General features: G+C 45.2%; 1 protein-coding gene across 1 annotated transcript; it reads left to right on the plus strand.

Moving 5' to 3' along the window:
* Positions 1–2,591: 2,591 nt before the first annotated feature.
* On the plus strand, positions 2,592–3,742 carry LOC125512511 (plasmodesmata-located protein 6). The gene has a single exon (XM_048677608.2). It carries the CDS (start codon positions 2,704–2,706, stop codon positions 3,526–3,528), a length of 825 nt encoding a protein of 274 aa, XP_048533565.1. The 5' UTR covers positions 2,592–2,703; the 3' UTR covers positions 3,529–3,742.
* Positions 3,743–19,222: the final 15,480 nt, after the last annotated feature.

The raw sequence follows: 19,222 nt of genomic DNA on the forward strand, positions 1-19,222 counted from the left end.
ATTCAAAACGTTTTATCTTTTAAACCGTGCGTCCAAATCTTGAACCGTTTTCACCATTGGATTCCTCGCGTCGAGATCTTCAAAACTAGATCTCATGTTGATAGGTTTTGACAAACTTTTTTTTCACGAAAAAACTGGACGAAAAAACCAGGCGAAAAAACCGAACCGGGAGCATGGTTTTTTTCCCTTTCCGAAAGAGGCACGCCTGTGCCTCTCGCGAAATCACACCCGTGCCTCTCGTGGAAGCAAACCGTGACTCTCGTGGAAGGAAACAAACAGAAAACATGTCTTTTCCGTTTTCGAGAGGCACGACCGTGACTCTCGTGAAAGTACAAACGTGTCTCTCGCGGAAGCAAAACCGTGTCTCTCACGAAAAAAAAGAAAACGCGTAATTTTTACCTTTCTGAGAGGCACAGCCGTGACTCTCGTGAAAGCACAACTGTGCCTCTCGCGGAAGCAAAACCGTGACTCTCGCGAAAGAAAAAAAGATAGAAAACGCGTTTTGTTTTTCCCTTTCCGAGAGGCACGACCATGCCTTTCGCGGAAGCACAACCGTGCCTCTCGCGGAAGCAAAATCGTGACTCTCATGAAAAAAAAACAGAAAACGCGTTTTTTTCGTTTCCGAAAGGCACGGCCGTGACTCTCGCTAAAGCACAACCGTGCCTCTCGCGAAAAAAAATCGTGACTTTCATGAAAGAAAAAAAAAGAAAACACGTTTTTTTCGCGCTAAAATTTTTTTTGATCGAAAAGCTAAGAAAGAATGGGAGAAAACCAAAATGTCAAAAAACAGAAAAAACCATTTAAAAAGCCGAAAACGCGTGCAGAAAAAAAAATCCTGAGGAAGCGTCCAGAGCGCGACACGTGGCGAATGGCTGAGAGCGCGTCTAGTGGCGCTGATCGTTGCGAGGCTCCCGAAGAAGCACTCGTTAACTAGTTGCTGCCTTAAGAAGGGCTAAGCAAAACATAACGGGTGATGCTAGGCGCCGGCGCACCGGCCGAACGCTTCGGCCGGTCCAAACCCTAGCCGTCAGATCGGCGTGTCCTGATCCGTTGGATCTTTATCCAAATCAGGTCGTCTTCTTCCTCTCGCGAGCGCGGACAAAATAAGGAACCTCGTCTCGCCGGCCGCACGCGTTTCCCCCCTCGTCGCCACCTCCTCACCTGCCCTCCACGTCTCTGATCGCCGCCCTCGCCGCCCATCTTCGCTGGCCGCCCTGGTCGCCGGTCCTAGCCCTCGGCGGTCGTCCTCGTCACCGGCTTCGCCCATGCAACAACCCACTCATGTGGTTGTAGCTTCCCCGTGGCAACCGTTGTAGCTCCGATGGCGACGACCGAAGCTCACCGGCGTGCTCACCGGTATGCTCGCCGGTGCTCATCCCCCGCTTGCAACAAAAAAATCGAGCGTCCAGGGAGATGCCCAGTGCTGCAACCTACGACGAAAAAAGCTACAACCGGTGACGAAAAAAGCTTCAACCAGCTATGGGAAAAGTTTCTAATCGTATGACAGAAACCTATGAACGACCAAAGAAAAGTTACAACCGGTGACAAAAAAAACTTCATCTGGCAACGAAAAAAGCTTCATCCGACAATGAAAAAAGCTTCAACTGTGAAGCCGTAAGCCATGGACGACAAACGGAAAAGCTACAACCGGCCGTTGCAAAAGCTACAACCGCATTGAAAATGTCACACGGTCGTAGCAAAATGTCGTTACAATTGAAGCATTTCTGTTAGCGGTTGCAACTTTTCTAATTTGCATGGTGTCTAGTTGTAGCTTTCTCTCTCAATGGTTGGAGCTTTTTCCAACTACAGTTGAAGCTTTTCTATCAATGGTTGTAGCTATTTTCTTTTTAGCAGCGCTTGGGCAAGGCTTTTTATGTCGTTTCGTTGAAGCTTTTTTTCGTTGAAGGTTGTAGCATTTCATGTCAACGGTTGTAGCTTTCTGGCGATGGCGCTGACAGCTTGTAGCTTTCTCAACATCCGGTTGAAGCTTTCCATCAAGGGGGATGAAGCTTTTTTTGTAAACGGTTGCAACATGAGGGGGTGCGACGGTTTCTGCAGAAGCCTCTGGTGTTGCCCATCGCCGCCCGGCTCGCCGGCGGCGAGGCAGAAGCACGAGGCGTGTGGGAGTTGCAACCGGCGGGAATGGAATTGGTCAACGGCCTTGCTGCATCCAGTGGCGAACGGGGTGAGATCTACATCCATGGCCGCGCGGGGATTCGATCTTCCATGGCCGACAGCGAGCTCCTCAAGTGTTGCAGTGATGGAGGCAGGAGATGCAGGGCGCTGTGTGCTGCAACAATGGGCGCAGGAGACGAGGATGGGGCGAGACCCGCGGAGCTGCGAGACGGGGATGAGGCGAGACCCGCGAGATAACGCAGGAGGACTAGTCAACTTGGGTCCACCGCGCCACGTGGTTGCTCGCGAGTGGACCGCGCGTGCGCGCGTGGACTGGACCGGCCAAAACTTCGGCCGACACACCGTCTTCAAACATTTACCAAACATAACATGGGCCGTTTAAGCCTTGTTAACGCTTTCGGACTCTACCTTTCCGAAATAAGCCCACTATGCTCTCCACAAATACGTCCCGTAAGCGCGCAATGCTTCCTCACACTGTCACACACTCCCTCGCTCCTAAAATTCCAGTCACGAGTCACAAGCTCACTGGACACAAGCGCTGGTGTGGCGAGAGCACGAAGCAGAAGCATGGTTGCCCGCGCCACGGCAACGTTCCTCCCCGTCCTCTCCCTGCTCCTGCTCCGTGCCGGCGCGGACGACGACTCGGCGTTTGTGTACGCCGGGTGCTCGCAGGGGCGCTACGACGCCGGGACGCAGTACGAGTCGGGCGTGGACTCCGTGCTCACATCCCTCGCCAACAGCGCGCCCTACGCCCCCTACGCCAACATCACTTCCCCCTCGGCTTTACCCCCCGTGGCCGGCCTCTACCAGTGCCGGTCCGACCTCCCGGCCTCCGTCTGCACCGGATGCGTGCGCTCCGCCATCTCCAGGCTCTCCTCCCTCTGCTCCTGGTCCGCCGGCGGCGCCGTGCAGCTGCGCTCGTGCTTCGTGCGCTACGGGAACGACTCCTTCGTCGGGAAGCCGAACACGGCCGTGCTCTTCAAGAAGTGCGGCGGCTCGCCCGGGGACGACGGCGGCGCCGCCATGAGGGACTCCGCTCTCGGAGGGCTCGCGTCCTCGGTGGCGCCCGCCGGGGGTGGCTACCGCGCCGGCGGAGCGGGGGGCGTGCAGGCCATGTCGCAGTGCGTGGGGGACCTCGACGCCAAGGCGTGCTCCGACTGCGTCTCGGCCGCGGCCGCGCAGCTCAAGGCAGGGTGCGGCTACGCCACCGCCGGCGAAGTGTACCTCGGTAAGTGCTACGCGCGCTTCTGGTCCAACGGTGGCGGCTTCGTCAGCGGCGCAAGCTCGGGAAGTGCATACGGATTTGTGCCGCGCATGCACGGTGAGCGGCTGGCTCTTGCTGTCGCTGGTTTCTTCGCTTCGTTGGCCTACTTTTCAGTTCTACTCGTCTAGTTACGGTCGCAGTATGGGGTTGAGATCAATGTTAGCTATGTTACATTATTGCCAACACCAACACGTATGTCGCGTATTGAACTGGACACAGTGTTGTTTTGCTCCAGTGTGTAGCAAAAATATCATGTTCTGATACCTGTAACTTGTAACTTAGCTGGGTTTCCAAAGTGTGTAACTATAAATCTGATCTGATGAAGTGTTGTTTTACTTGCTATATTTAGTCGTAGTTACAACTTTGAACTAGCATGTAGCCGTGTATATATCCATGCATGCTTATATGCGTCTCAATGGTTTATGGTAACTAAAACAGCCGCTTGAAAAACATTCAGAATTTCTGATAATCATAACGCGCATGATGTATATGTAGTAAGCATTCTAATTCTACAGTCCAAAGTGCAGTCAATAGTAATTTTGTGCGCACATAGAAAGAGTGCAAGGACTTCTTGAACCGACTCATCATGCTGCGCTCCCAAAGGCATGCATATGCATGTCACAGGCACACCAGAGTGTGGATAAAAAAGAGCTTTAATTTTGTCCTCCTTTACCTTTGCTTTTGATGTGGACTACCTTTATTAATTGGCGCCACTAAGCTGATCTCAAGTTTTAGCACAGTAGCATATCGCAAAGTGGATTCAAATGATTCAGCTTTTGCGCCACCAAAACTCGAAAGAATGGAGGGGATATCTCTGGTACCCAACTGTACAACGTCAGTGGGTCGCGTGGTTCTTGTCTTTGGTAAGCTTTTGGGGCTAGTTTTCTAACCCTTCTTTCACCGTTTACTAGGCAAGCAGACATGGTAAGTACTTTGGATTAAGTTAACACGATGGCTCGCTGCGACCGTTACACTGCCGGTGCCGGCATAGGAAATTAGGCTCTTTGCTGATTGTGCAAGCGAAACAGTGAAGGCTGGTGGTCGCAGGATGTGCACGAGTTTGCGCTATGATTGGCCCAACTTGCTCCAACGCTGCCTTTCTCTTTGGCCGTCCTTGTCCTCATCGATTGGTTAGCTCTCTTTATAGGCCAAAAGAATGAGCACCAGCAGCCACACCGCCGGCCCGACGCACTTGTGCAAGACCTTCTTCGGACCTAAGTTGAAGGTTTTGCAGATGCCCTCCGCCTTCACCAAGTACCTCGTCACCGTCCGTGAGCAATTCAGCCTGACGACGAACAACGGCTGCACATGAAAGGTGATGAACAGCATGCTCATCCTGGATAAGGGTTGGGCTGACTTCTGTGTAGCCTATGACATCAGGATCGGGAGCCTTCTCACCTTCAAGCTGGTGAGCCCCGCCAACTTGAGGGCCCTCCTCTTCAACGACTAGAGCATTCAGATTGTGGCAAATTGCTTGTAGCATCACAAAGCATTCGACATAGATGCTAAAGGTAATGATGAGGGTGATGCTACTGCTAACATTGTTGCGGGTGCTGTTAAGGGTGGTGTCGTGGGTGATGTTGATGATGCTTAGGATGGGATCACAGCTATCTATGCTATGATAATTGAATTTGAAGATTTTGTTTTGTTATGATGTTATGTTTGAACTACTATGCTTATGGTTTTGGTTGTGCTTGTGATTTTGATTGTGCTTATTCTTATGTTATATGCTTACGCTTATGCTTATGGTCACGCTATATATGTTTCCACTACTAGGGAAAAGCCTAGCAATAGCTCGGGTCTAAGGGCTATCAGTAGTGCGGGGACCCGCGCTACTGATACGATGATACAACTAACTTTTAGCAGTAGCGCGTTTTGACCCATGCTAATGCTAACTTTACGTAGTAGTAGCGTTCTTTGTAAAACGCACTGATGCTAGCGCCTCTGTCAACAGCGCGTTGCTGCTAAATGCATACCCATGCTTCTGCTAACTTTTCCTGCATTTTTTTGTAGGATATTGGCGCTGTATTTGTACAGTTTTTATACAGTAGTCTCATCACAGTAATTGCATCATATGATTTTATGATCATGATGAGTTATTATATACTAGTTATTTTATGATCATGACTAGTAGTACTTTTGATCTGCACCATGTTGCCTCAACTCTAATCCACGTCTCTTTCACCCACTGATAATAACTCAGCATCATCATCATAATAATAACTCATCATCGTTATCATAATAAGAAGTCATACTCATCATCATCATAGTCATCTAACAACGTCTATTCGTTATCATAATAACAAGTCATACTCATCATCATCATAGTCATAACCAATAATTATTCTTAACACATGATCATGAGTATTGGTTAGGACCTACCCCTTTCTAAGGTAAAATAGCATAAAACAAGATAGCCCCTGACTCTTCATTATGGAGAATGGAGATTATCCTGTGTCCAATTAGTGCGCTTCGCACAATGTTGCTACCAAGTAGCTCCCTGTGATTCTTCATACATTTTTTCCATTCTTTGATTGTCATGTCTTCATTTGTTTGAGAAATCTTGTATGAACAGAGGTGAAGCTTAGGCGGACTTGGCCGTAAGCTAATAACATCAAGGCGACCTTCCGGAAACATCAGATGAGGCACACGATCCTTCAGGATTTTTTCTTGAAAAATATAATAATAACGTCATAGTTACTAATGTAGTTTAGCAATGTAGTTTAGCTTTAATTAGAAGAATGTATGCAAAAGATGCACTGTTGTCATCATAATAATAAAAATCTTACCATGCCATTTCCGTGGATGTTGCCGTAGTTCAACACGTGGACTAGTGGCACATATTGACCATAATGTGGAGGAGTTTCTAATTCTTATTGTAAGTCTCAACATCAATAATGAAGGAGACAAGATGATCTTTCACCTCGTAAGTTAGTTCTGAACCATCAGTGTAGTAGGTTTTGTCTACTATTTTTCGAACATTTTTTGAAGAATGGAAATAAGCTGTCAATGGAATATATAAGTTGTCAACTATTATTATAAAAATAATATAAATTACTTAATAAATATGTTTGAGAAACTCACATAGAGGTAGAAGTGTAAGCGTACCAACAAGGACCCAAATGTCGATATTCTCTTCGTCGATATTATCTTCATCGACATTATCTTCGTTGATGTCATCTTCAGGATCACCAAGATCGAAGGTGACATGCATACCCTACTGAAAACCATACGCCTTGCACAGTGCTTCTCAATTCAAGCAACCAAAATGGGATTAGCTCTCCGCATTGTATAGCTTTACGGCAAAAGCATAACCATGATGGGTCCTCAGGTGAACTATCTTTGTCTCCATATTCTCGTGATCTTCGAAATTCAGCTTCTCCAGGACATAGTGTCTTGCATGGCATGGGATGCACTACTCGAATTATAAAAGGCGGAAATTACACGTTGAAGAAGCAGAAGTCATGCTTAATTACGAAAAAAGACTTATCGTCATTGCGTACCATTTCAACATCGAAGGTCTCGTCGAACTTAATACTGAAGCGCCGACCGTCTTGTAGGTGAGGCCTGCCGCATAGGCCCCGATCGTCGCCGCAGTAGTCGCACTCAGGGATCCTATCGTCGTTGTCAGACATTTCCTATGTTCATAATTCAATGATTAAACTTCTAAAATTCAATATACATACTACAAAAACTAAATTAGATCATTATTATTCATCACGGGTTGACTATCTGTCTGTCGAGTCTTTTCTTGAAGACTCTCAGCTCATGTGGTGTATATATTCGATCGTCGGTGATGGTCGCTCCTCCCTTTGTCTCCGAGTGCATTACACCAAAATGTCTAGCACACGGGAACAAAGGAGAAGTGACCCCCACGACAACAGTCAGGATTCTTCCTCTCTGACATTTGCGACCGTCAGTGATGGTAGCTCCTCCTATCATTCCAAAGTGCATTACACCAAAATGTCTAGCACCTTGGAATGAATAAGAAGCTACCCCCATGACAACAGCCGGGATTGTTCTTCGTCTCTCATATATAGTGACACTCCCTCATTGATTTTTTGACGGTCATGTATGGAGCCCCACAGACTTAAAGTCAACTCAAAATGTCGTTTAATTATCTGTCTAGAAAATCCAGGCCACTCGATGTTTCCTACATATTCTAACACAAGTCATGCCAAAATTCACGGAAAAATCCGGCATGAACTTTGCTAAAATAGGACATATCGAACGCCTAAAATTTTTCGGAGCGGAAATGAATCAACTTTCCGGCAAAACATAGGCCACTAGGATGTGTTCCCTGCAAAATGCATCTATGCATCCATTTTGTCGACATTTTTCAAAAGCATTAATGAAACAAAAGTATTGAAGCAGAATATTAAAGCGGGAGTACTTGGTCGCACATGGGATGGACTTTAAGAAAATTAGTCCAGTGGAGGAGGCAATCGATGAACTCATGTGACAAGTTAGCAGCTTTCTATTGTCGCGGCTTCTTTACTCATCTACTACTACAACATCTATGAAAACATCTACATCATCATCGACATCAACGACATGGGGATTTGGTGGCTCTCACCTCAAGGTCGGAGGGGGTCGGTGACGGGGACGACGACGGGGATGATGGAGGGGCTACTTGATTTCTACAAAAAAATATAAACAAAAACATTATTATCCTGATTTTAGGACTTAGTGAAACCTTATAAGCTATCAACTAAACATTATTATGTTGATTCAAAAGACCTACATTTACTAAAAAAATTTAAAACTAGTTTCTTTTTACTAAAAATTTGTATTACTAACCCTAACAGCTATCCGTCCATCCATCTATTATCCAAAGCATTACTAAAAAACCTAGTTTTATCCATTTGTCTACCCATCTATCTATCCAAGCATTAAAAAAACTAATTTCATCCACACATTTATCTATAAGCTTTCTACTAGTAGTGGGTTCATATATATGAACACCTAGGGTTATATATATATATATGTACATACATACATTCTATTGTACTCAAAAAACCTATTTAGTGCTCTAATGATGAAATGGGCTCATATATATGAACACCTAGGGTTCATATATATGAAAAAAATTAGTAAAAAAATTGAACATAGTGCATTGCTAAATCATCCAACACATTCAGAGATACCTAGCTTTTGGGTGAATTGGGAGGAGAAGGGGGTACTCACGGTAGGCAGCCCGGGGCCGAGAAGGGGATGGAGATGGCAGACACGGGGAAGGGCCCGCCCGTGGGGGAGGGCCGGCGCCGGAGGAGGGCGGCCGCGGGGGAGATAGACCGGGGTAGTGCGGGGGCGGGCCGACGAGGGTGGGAGAGAGAGTGGATATGGAGAGTGAGGAGGAGGACTGAGAGGTCAGGCGAGGGAAGGACGATGATAACATGGGCTTAGTAGTAGCACGGGTCACGGCCTGACGCTACTGCTAATGTCATTAGCTGTAGCGCTGGTCCAGGACCCGCGCTACTGCTAAGTGGGGATGGGCTGCTGGGCCCGGGCTGGCCATAACAGTAGTGTGGTTCAGCATAGCGTGCTACTGCTAAGCTACTACTTGTAGCGCTTGTCTCTAGAACGTACTACTGCTAAGTATCATTAGCGCCTCTTTTGAACAAGCGCTATTGATAAGCCTCTGTGTATAAGGTTTTCCCTAGTAGTGTTCTGTTGTGTGTGCGTGTATTGATAACCTCGCCAATCCTAGAAGAGGTTACTACCTCCCTTGTGTGTAACCAAACAACACCTCTTTCCATCTAGGTAGAACATGCAGACAATCAAACACAAGTTTTGATGTTGCTCCTCAGCCAAGCTAGAGGGGATGCACGCAAACAAACAATATGCAGAACTTAGTTTTTGACCTGTACTCAGTCAACCAGGCTGAGTTGGGTCACAGATGTAAAGTGCCCAAAATTGATGCGAGTAACCAACCGCATCCTAGGACGAGCGGATTAAAACATTGATCGCACAATACCGGCACCAAGCCATACATCTATAATAACTAAATAGTTCATCCTCACTACCTTATTTCTCCTCACATGCAGCTCATCCACAACATCACACATGTCCCACATATGCCACCTCATAAAAAATTCAATAAAGCATGCCACACAATTTCTACTTAGTATGTGGTTATCTCTCAAATTGTTTGCTCTTCTATGTAGTGCCACTTTTATTTACTGCGCAGAATGCAACCGCCATCGCACAAATTGTTTGCTTTTCCATGTAGAATCACTTTTGTTTACTACACAGTCACCCTTAGTTGTTTCTCTTCATCTTCCATACACACGAGGCAGTCAAAGCTCTTCTATCCCGTTTAAACAGACGAGGTAGTCACTGGGTCCATATGTGTAGCGACTAGACCTCAAACAGTCCGATCTCTGTGCTCTGGTGTCATCCCTGGATCAGTAATGCTGACACCACACAGTACTCAGAGGATTTATAGCAGAGTAGCAATCACACACTTATTACATCGAATGTCTCAAAAGAGAACTTATTACAATAAATATGGCTTGAGGCCATCTAATAACGATAACAGCGGAAGGCTTGGAAGATAAGCGAGTCCATCAACTCCAACGGCATCACTGAGTATAGAACCACGACCTAAAGACTCCTCAATCGTCGTCTGAAAAGTCTGCAACATTAACGTTGCAGCCCGAAACGGGTCAGCGCATGGAATATGCTGGCAAGGTAACACATAGAGAGTAATGGAATGCAACAACTATACTATATGCATATTTGGCTGGTGGAAAGCTCTATGGTTATTGTTTTTGCGTAAAGCCAATTTTTCCCTACTTCAAAGGAATGAAATTAATTACTATCATGGTGGTTGTGTAACATTGAGAATGGTTGACAGCATCCTCAATCCCAATTAAGTAACATCATTAAAAATCCCACAAAATTAATTTAGAGTAACATGTTGAGATTCACATGAAAATCCAAAGTACTAGATACTCAAAACGTCCATAACCGGGGACACGGCTAACCACGATTAGTTTGTTACACTATGCAGAGGTTTGCGCACTTTTCCCCACAAGACTCGATCGCCTCCGTTTGGTTCCTCGCACTACATGGTGTTTGAGAAGACGGATGACCGAGACACAGTCTTTCAGAAGCGCTTGCACCTTACATGTGGGTAGACCGGTACACCTACTTTCCCCTACATCTGCTAGTCTACCCGTAAGAGTTCGCACAACATAGTCAACTATGCCAGAGCCCATATTGGCTTGTGGCTGCACACGGAAGTTTCTAGTATGAATAATCTCATGATCCCTTTGAGCCTGGGTGGCGGTCCAAGGAAACAGGCAAGTCCTGGTAACCCCAGGTGCCTCAATCCACCCAGATGTGTGTTAGGTTGCCACCTTAGATAAACCTTAATTATCAATCTCACATCTGTCATGGATATCACTCACCCAATCCACGTCTATTAGCATAGCATGGCATAATAAGCAAACGTAGAAGTAACTCCCAAAGGTTTGATAAGAAACAGGTAATAGGTACTACCTCATCTACTTCCCATCCCACAATTTAATTAGACCCTAATCATGCAATGTGTGAGGGTTGATCTAATGCAATAAAACTGGGTTGTAGAAAAGGTATGATCAAAGTGTTACTTGCCTTGCTGATGATCCGCGAAACCTAGAGATTCGAAGTAACAAGCAGCGCACTCCGGGTATTCTATCGCAGACAAACAACAAACATACAATAAGTACTCATCTAATACACAGATAAACTCAAATAGGAGATCTAACCAGAATGTTCAACTTAAGAACTCCGATTGGCAAAAAGAATCAAATCGAACGAAGCGAAAGAAATCAAATGGCGAAAGAAAACAACTTCGTTCTAGTAATCTGGATCTAGGGCAAATTTTACAGTAGCAAAAACTTGTTTAAGTTGATTATTCGGAAAGAGGGTTTCGAGATGAAACTCCAGGCGCTTGAATCGCCTGATTCCGATAAACGAGCGAAAAATTATACTAAAACGAAAATCGGATCAGAAATCGCGATCAGAAAATAACCGCGGAAAATCCGACGAAAAGGAAAAATGACGAACAGATTTTTTTTAAACTGCACGGAAAACGAGGCGGCGGCGAACCTCGAAAGTCGCGCGGCTCCGGCGTTGGCGGCGACGGCGGCGGGGCAGGGTTAGGGTTTAGGCGGCGCGGCGGCTGGGCTCTCCTCGAGCCGGGGCGGTCGCTATTTAAAGGCCCGGTCGGCAGACTCCTGGCCGGGTACGGCCCAAAGTCGGTTTCCGTTTTTTTTTAAATAATTCCGCTCGGAAGAAAAATAAAAATAAATACTAAACGGACTCCAAAAATCGCGAAATAAATTTTGCCGGGTTCCTAAAATCAAGCCCGATAAAGTGAACATTTATATGAGCCCAAACTACAACTTTGAAAAACGCGCATTTTTCCTAAATTCAAATAAAATACCGAAAAACTCCGAAATAAAACTTATTTGATTTTTTTATTAAATCCTCAATATTTCTATATTTTGGGAAAGTCATTTTATTCCCTCTCTCATATTTTTGTAATAGAAATAATTGATGATAAAATAAATAAAATCAAATGATCCTGTTTACATAATGTGAGAAAACTCAAATATGTAAATAACGAAATCCCCAACTCTCACCGTGGGCCCTTGAGTTGCTTAGGATTTTCTAGGATCAAAACCAAAGGCAAAATAAAATATGATATGCATGATGACCTAATGTATAACATTCCAAATTGAAAATTTGGAATGTTACAAACCTACCCCCCTTAAGATGAATCTCGCCCTCGAGATTCGGGTTGGCTAGAAAATAGGTGAGGGTGGTCTTTGAGAAAATCTTCCTCTCGCTCCCAGGTGGCTTCATCCTCTGTGTGGTGGCTCCACTGAACTTTGCAAAACTTGATAACCTTGCTGCGAGTAACTCGGCTGGCAAACTCGAGGATCTTGACTGGTTTCTCCTCATAGGTCAAATTGTTATCCAATTGAATTGCTTCTAATGGCACTGTGTCTCTCAAAGGTATGTCAGCCATCTCCGCGTGACACTTCTTCAACTGAGAAACGTGAAACACATCATGCACTCCGGCCAATCCTTCTGGTAATTCCAACTTGTAGGCCACTTCTCCCATACGCTCCAAAACTCGATATGGCCCTACAAATCGTGGCGCTAACTTCCCCTTAACTCCAAAGCGTTTAATCCCTTGAAGTGGGGATACTCGAAGATAAGCTCTATCTCCAACTTCGTAAACTGTCTCCTTGCGTTTAGAATCTGCATAGCTCTTCTGCCTAGACTGGGCTACCTTGAGCCTATCGCGAATCAACTTCACTTTCTGTTCAGACTCCTTAATCAGATCTGGTCCAAACAACTGGCGGTCTCCAACTTCGTCCCATGACAACGGTGTCCTGCACCTCCTTCCGTACAAAGCTTCGAAAGGTGCCATCTTCAAACTGGTCTGATAGCTATTATTGTAAGAAAACTCTGCATATGGCAAATTATCGTCCCAACTAGATCCATAATCTAGCGCACAAGCTCTCAGCATATCTTCCAAAATCTGATTGACTCTCTCGGTCTGTCCATCTGTCTGCGGTTGAAAAGCTGTACTAAATTCTAGCCTAGTTCCTAAAGTCTCATGCAATTGCTTCCAGAACTTTGAGGTAAACTGGGTTCCCTCTATCTGATACGATGCTCCTCGGAACTCCATACAAACATACGATTCTGGTCATGTATATCTTTGCCAACTTAGCACTGGTGTAAATGGTCTTTACTGGAATGAAATGAGCTACCTTCGTCAATCGATCAACTACAACCCAAATCGAGTCATAGCCTGAACGAGTCCTTGGTAATCCTGTAATAAGATCCATGCCTAGCTTATCCCACTTCCATTCGGGTATCGGCAATGGTTGCAACAATCCTGCTGGCTTCTGATGCTCTGCCTTTACTCTCTGACATACATCACAAACTGCTACATACTCCGCAATATCCTTCTTCATTCCGGTCCACCAGAAAATATCCTTCAAATCCAAATACATCTTGGTATTTCCTGGGTGAATCGAATACAGTGAATCATGTGCCTCCTGCAGAATCAACTTCCTGATTTCCGGGTTGTTGGGCACATAAACACGATCTCCAAACCATAGGGTGTCGTGCTCATCCTCACGAAATCCTTTAGCTTTTCCATTGCTCAGTTTCTCCTTTATAGCGGCAATCTCTTTGTCAGTTTTCTAAGCTTTTCTGATTCTATCCATCAAAGTTGACTGAATCTCTAGTGCTGCTACATAGCCGCTCGGAACTATTTCCAAACATAGTTCACGAAAATTTCCTGCTAACTCCTTGGGTATTTCTCCTGTCATTAGCGTGTTGACATGACTCTTACGGCTTAATGCATCAGCTACTACATTAGCCTTCCCGGGATGATAATGCAATTTCATATCATAATCCTTAATAAGCTCCAACCATCTCCTTTGTCTGAGATTCAACTCCTTATGCGTGAAAATGTACTTCAAACTCTTATGATCCGTGTACACCTCACAATGATTTCCGATGAGGAAATGTCTCCATGTCTTCAGCGCATGCACTACGGCTGCTAACTCCAAATCATGCGTAGCGTAATTCAATTCGTGAGGCTTCAGTTGTCGCGAAGCATACGAAACAACTCTTCCTTCCTGTATAAGCACTGCTCCAAGTCCTCGACGTGAAGCGTCGCAATACACCTCATAATCCTTGGTCTGATCTGGCAAAATCAACACTGGTGAGGTCACTAAACGTTTCTTCAACTCCTGAAAACTAGCCTCACACTCCTCAGTCCATTTGAACTTAGTATCCTTCTTTAGCAACTCCGTCATTGGCTTTGCGATCTTTGAGAAATTCTCAATAAATCTCCGGTAGTATCCTGCGAGTCCAAGAAAACTCCGGATCTCTCCAACAGTAGTTGGGGCTTCCCACTTGGTCACGGTTTCAACTTTAGCGGGGTCTACTGCTATACCTTCTCCAGATATAACATGTCCGAGGAATCCTACTTCCTTCAACCAAAATTCACATTTGTTGAACTTGGCATATAACTGATGTTCTCTGAGCTTTCCAAGTACCAAACGCAAATGCTTCTTATGCTCCTCTTCATTCTTCGAATATACCAGGATATCATCAATGAACACTACGACGAACTTATCCAAAAACTCCATAAACACTTTGTTCATCATGTTCATAAAATAGGCAGGCGCGTTAGTCAGTCCAAATGACATAACGGTATACTCATACAGTCCATATCTTGTGGTGAAAGCTGTCTTAGGTATATCCTGTTCTTGAATCTTCAACTGGTGGTACCCTGATCGCAAATCGATCTTGGAAAACACTTTAGCTCCTTGCAATCGATCAAACAGATCGTTGATCATTGGTAGTGGGTACTTGTTCTTGATCGTTACTTCATTCAATCCTCGATAATCAACAACCATCCTTAACGATCCATCCTTCTTCTCCACTAAAAGTACTGGCGATCCCCAAGGCGAAGAACTTGGGCGAATATATCCCTTATCCAGTAACTCCTTAATCTGCTTCTTAATTTCCACCAAATCTTTTGCTGGCATCCTATATGGTCTCTTCGATATTGGCCCAGTGCCTGGCAAAAGCTCAATCAAAAACTCAATGTCTCTATCCGGTGGCATGCCTGGCAACTCTTCGGGAAATACATCAGGAAAATCCTTTACCACTGGTACTTCCTCCTGCACAACTCCTGTTAGGCAATTAACTTGTGTCCTTTTTGGTACATGCCGGGATACATACTTGATCCTTCTTCCTTCTGGCGTTGTGAGCAAAATTGTCTTACTGGCGCAATCGATGTTTCCCCCATACATCGACAGCCAATCCATACCAAGAATCACATCCAAACCTTGGGATTCCAAAATAATTAAATCCGTTGGGAAAACATGCCTTCCTATACTTAATGGCACTTGAAAACATCCTTGTCTGGCCATGTACTCCGCTCCTGGTGAGCTTACTAGCATAGGTGTTTTAAGAATCCTAGTGGGCAGACTATACTTTTCCACAAATCCCCTTGATATGTATGAATGCGATGCACCAGTATCAAAAAGAACGAGTGCAGTAAATGACTTAACCAAAACTTACCTATTACTGCATCGGGCTGAGCTTCAACCTCCTCCACGCTAACGTGGTTCACCTGTCCCCTATTGAAAGGGTTCGGCTTCTTTCCAGAGCTTCCATTTCCGTTTTGTCCTTCAGGACAGTCATTTGCATATTGTCCTGACTTCGAACACTTATAGCAAGTGACGTGGCTCAAATCCTTCTTGGCTGGGGTTGATGGGGTGCTGCGGTTCTGTCCATTACTTCCTCCATTCCCATTACCATTCTTGGTGCCATTGTGATTGTGCGAGCTACCTACCCCATGGGTATGCTGAAAATGTCCTCCTGGTTTAGGGGTAAAACGAGGCTTCTGCTGAGCTCCTGAATTATACTTTCCTTCTCCATACTTCCTCTTGCGGTTCTCAATTTGCTGCTGCTTCCCTTCAATCATAAGAGCACGGTCTACTAACTCCTGGTAGTTGTTGAAAGTGGCTACCATCAACTGCATACTCAACTCATCATTCAGTCCTTCCAGGAATTTCTCCTGCTTAGCTGCATCCGTAGCAACGTCATCTGGGGCATAACGTGCTAGCTTACTAAACTCCTCCACATACTGGCCAACTGTCCGTCCTCCTTGGCGCAAGTTACGAAACTCACGCTTCTTCATGGCCATTGCTCCTGCTGAAACATGGGCAGTACGAAAAGCCTGCTGAAACTGGTTCCATGTGACAGTGTCGATTAGGAAAGTGGCTGTGAAATTCTCCCACCAAGATGCTGCGGGTCCTTCTAACTAATGTGCGGCAAACTTAACCTTCTCCGCATCTGTGCATCCTGCTGTGGTCAACTCCCTAGCTATCTTGTGGAGCCAATCATCTGCTACTATCGGCTCGGTGCTACTGGAAAACACCGGCAGATTCAGCCTAAGAAAACGGGCTAAGTGGTCAACAGGTGGTGGTGGTGGGTTGTTGTTGTTATTACCCTGATTCTGATTCTGAACTAGCAATTGCATCAGGGTGTTCTGCTGCTGGATCAACTGGGTGAGCTCCAGCGGAAAGGCAAATCCGGGGTCACGTCTCGGAGGCATCTGAGGGTTTTAGAAAAGATGAGATATAAGAATAGAGGGGGTCTAAAGGGAAACACTACCCATATGCACATGAGGCAAAACACACAATTCACTTCAATCAATCAAACAAAGGCATACAATTGATCTAACTATCGCAAAAGTGTTCGGACTACTATATTTACATGGTGGTCTACTACTACTGATGAGGTGGTCTACTAGAAATATTCTACGGTTGTAGACTCCATGATGTCCGCTCCTGCTTCATCCACATAGTCATCATCGCTACTATCTTGTTCCGAGTCGGTGGCGTCAATGATGATGTAGTCTTCCGGACTAATCTCCTTGGGTTCTTCGTCTTCATCTACTGGTGTCGGGCCTCCCATAAATATTCCAATCTTCTTGATCAGATCGTCATTCTTCTCCACCAATACTTCAATTTCTTCTTCATAGCCTTCGCGTGTAGACTTGAGTTCTTCCTCCAGTTCCTTGATTCTAGTCTTAGCCTTCTTCAGGTCTATCATGTCGGCGCACATCTGATTCTCCTAGCGTCGAATGTGCTGGTTTAACTCCTGAATAAAAGCTGCAATTGATCTATCCTTCCTGGTGCTGATCATCTCCCAGTGTTCATCTCGGCGTCCACAAATCTGGTAGATAGTATCCTTAAGATCCTTGCGGTAGACTTCTCCAATGCGTCCCATGGCGATGTGAGCTGCCATGCTCTTCCTAGACTCCAAGTTGGGGCATCAAAAGAAAACTCTATGAGCTCAGTGACTGGCATGAACGTCCTTCCTGGAATTTGAACTTGAATCATCCAGCGCTCTTCTTCAGGTAAAGTGGCGTTGTAGGTTCCCGTGAAGCTTGGTATTCCTATGTTCAGGTATCTAGTGACTTCCTTCAAGTGGCGTCCAAAGGGTGTATCCTCATCTGGTTGGGTGAACTTGTTCCTTGCATCCGCCATCCTAAAGAGTAGAAAAGATGAGAAGTCAGAAGAGAAGAGAGTGATCTAGTGATCTAGGTCTTTAGCTTAGTGGTCGTGTCCTACAGTCAGCGTGTGCTCTGATACCATCTCTGTAGCGACCAGACCTCAAACAGTCTGATCTCTGTGCTCCGGTGTCATCCCTGGATCAGTAATGCTGACACCACACAGTACTCGGAGGATTTATAGCAGAGTAGCAATCACACACTTATTACATCGAATGTCTCAAAAGAGAACTTATTACAATAAATATGGCTTGAGGCCATCTAATAACGATAACAGCGGAAGGCTTGGAAGATAAGCGAGTCCATCAACTCCAACGGCATCACTGAGTATAGAACCACGACCTAAAGACTCCTCAATCGTCGTCTGAAAAGTCTGCAACATTAACGTTGCAGCCCGAAACGGGTCAGCGCATGGAATATGCTGGCAAGGTAACACATAGAGAGTAATGGAATGCAACAACTATACTATATGCATATTTGGCTGGTGGAAAGCTCTATGGTTATTGTTTTTGCGTAAAGCCAATTTTTCCCTACTTCAAAGGAATGAAATTAATTACTATCATGGTGGTTGTGTAACATTGAGAATGGTTGACAGCATCCTCAATCCCAATTAAGTAACATCATTAAAAATCCCACAAAATTAATTTAGAGTAACATGTTGAGATTCACATGAAAATCCAAAGTACTAGATACTCAAAACGTCCATAACCGGGGACACGGCTAACCATGATTAGTTTGTTACACTCTGCAGAGGTTTGCGCACTTTTCCCCACAAGACTCGATCGCCTCCGTTTGGTTCCTCGCACTACATGGTGTTTGAGAAGACGGATGACCGAGACACAGTCTTTCAGAAGCGCTTGCACCTTACATGTGGGTAGACCGGTACACCTACTTTCCCCTACATCTGCTAGTCTACCCATAAGAGTTCGCACAACTTAGTCAACTATGCCAGAGCCCATATTGGCTTGTGGCTGCACACGAAAGTTTCTAGTATGAATAATCTCATGATCCCTTTGAGCCTGGGTGGCGGTCCAAGAAAACAGGCAAGTCCTGGTAACCCCAGGTGCCTCAATCCACCCAGATGTGTGTTAGGTTGCCACCTTAGATAAACCTTAATTATCAATCTCACATCTGTCATGGATATCACTCACCCAATCCACGTCTATTAGCATAGCATGGCATAATAAGCAAACGTAGAAGTAACTCCCAAAGGTTTGATAAGAAACAGGTAATAGGTACTACCTCATCTACTTCCCATCCCACAATTTAATTAGATCCTAATAATGCAATGTGTGAGGGTTGATCTAATGCAATAAAACTGGGTTGTAGAAAAGGTATGATCAAAGTGTTACTTGCCTTGCTGATGATCCGCGAAACCTAGAGATTCGAAGTAACAAGCGGCGCACTCCGGGTATTCTATCGCAGACAAACAACAAACATACAATAAGTACTCATCTAATGCACAGGTAAAACTCAAATAGGAGATCTAACCAGAATGTTCAACTTAAGAACTCCGGTTGGCAAAAAGAATCAAATCGAACGAAGCGAAAGAAATCAAACGGCGAAAGAAAACAACTTTGTTCTAGTAATCTGGATCTAGGGAAAATTTTACAGTAGAAAAAAACTTGTTTAAGTTGATTATTCGGAAAGAGGGTTTCGAGACGAAACTCCAGGCGCTTGAATCGCCTGATTCCGATAAACGAGCGAAAAGTTAT

Source organism: Triticum urartu, chromosome 6A (assembly GCF_056163025.1).
Source record: "Triticum urartu cultivar PI428250 chromosome 6A, HENAU_Tu73, whole genome shotgun sequence".
Taxonomy (NCBI): Eukaryota; Viridiplantae; Streptophyta; class Magnoliopsida; order Poales; family Poaceae; genus Triticum; species Triticum urartu.

Coding starts and splice junctions, on each gene's coding strand:
- LOC125512511 (XM_048677608.2), top strand. CDS start 2,704: ATGGTTGCCCGCGCCACGGCAACGTTCCTCCCCGTCCTCTCCCTGCTC.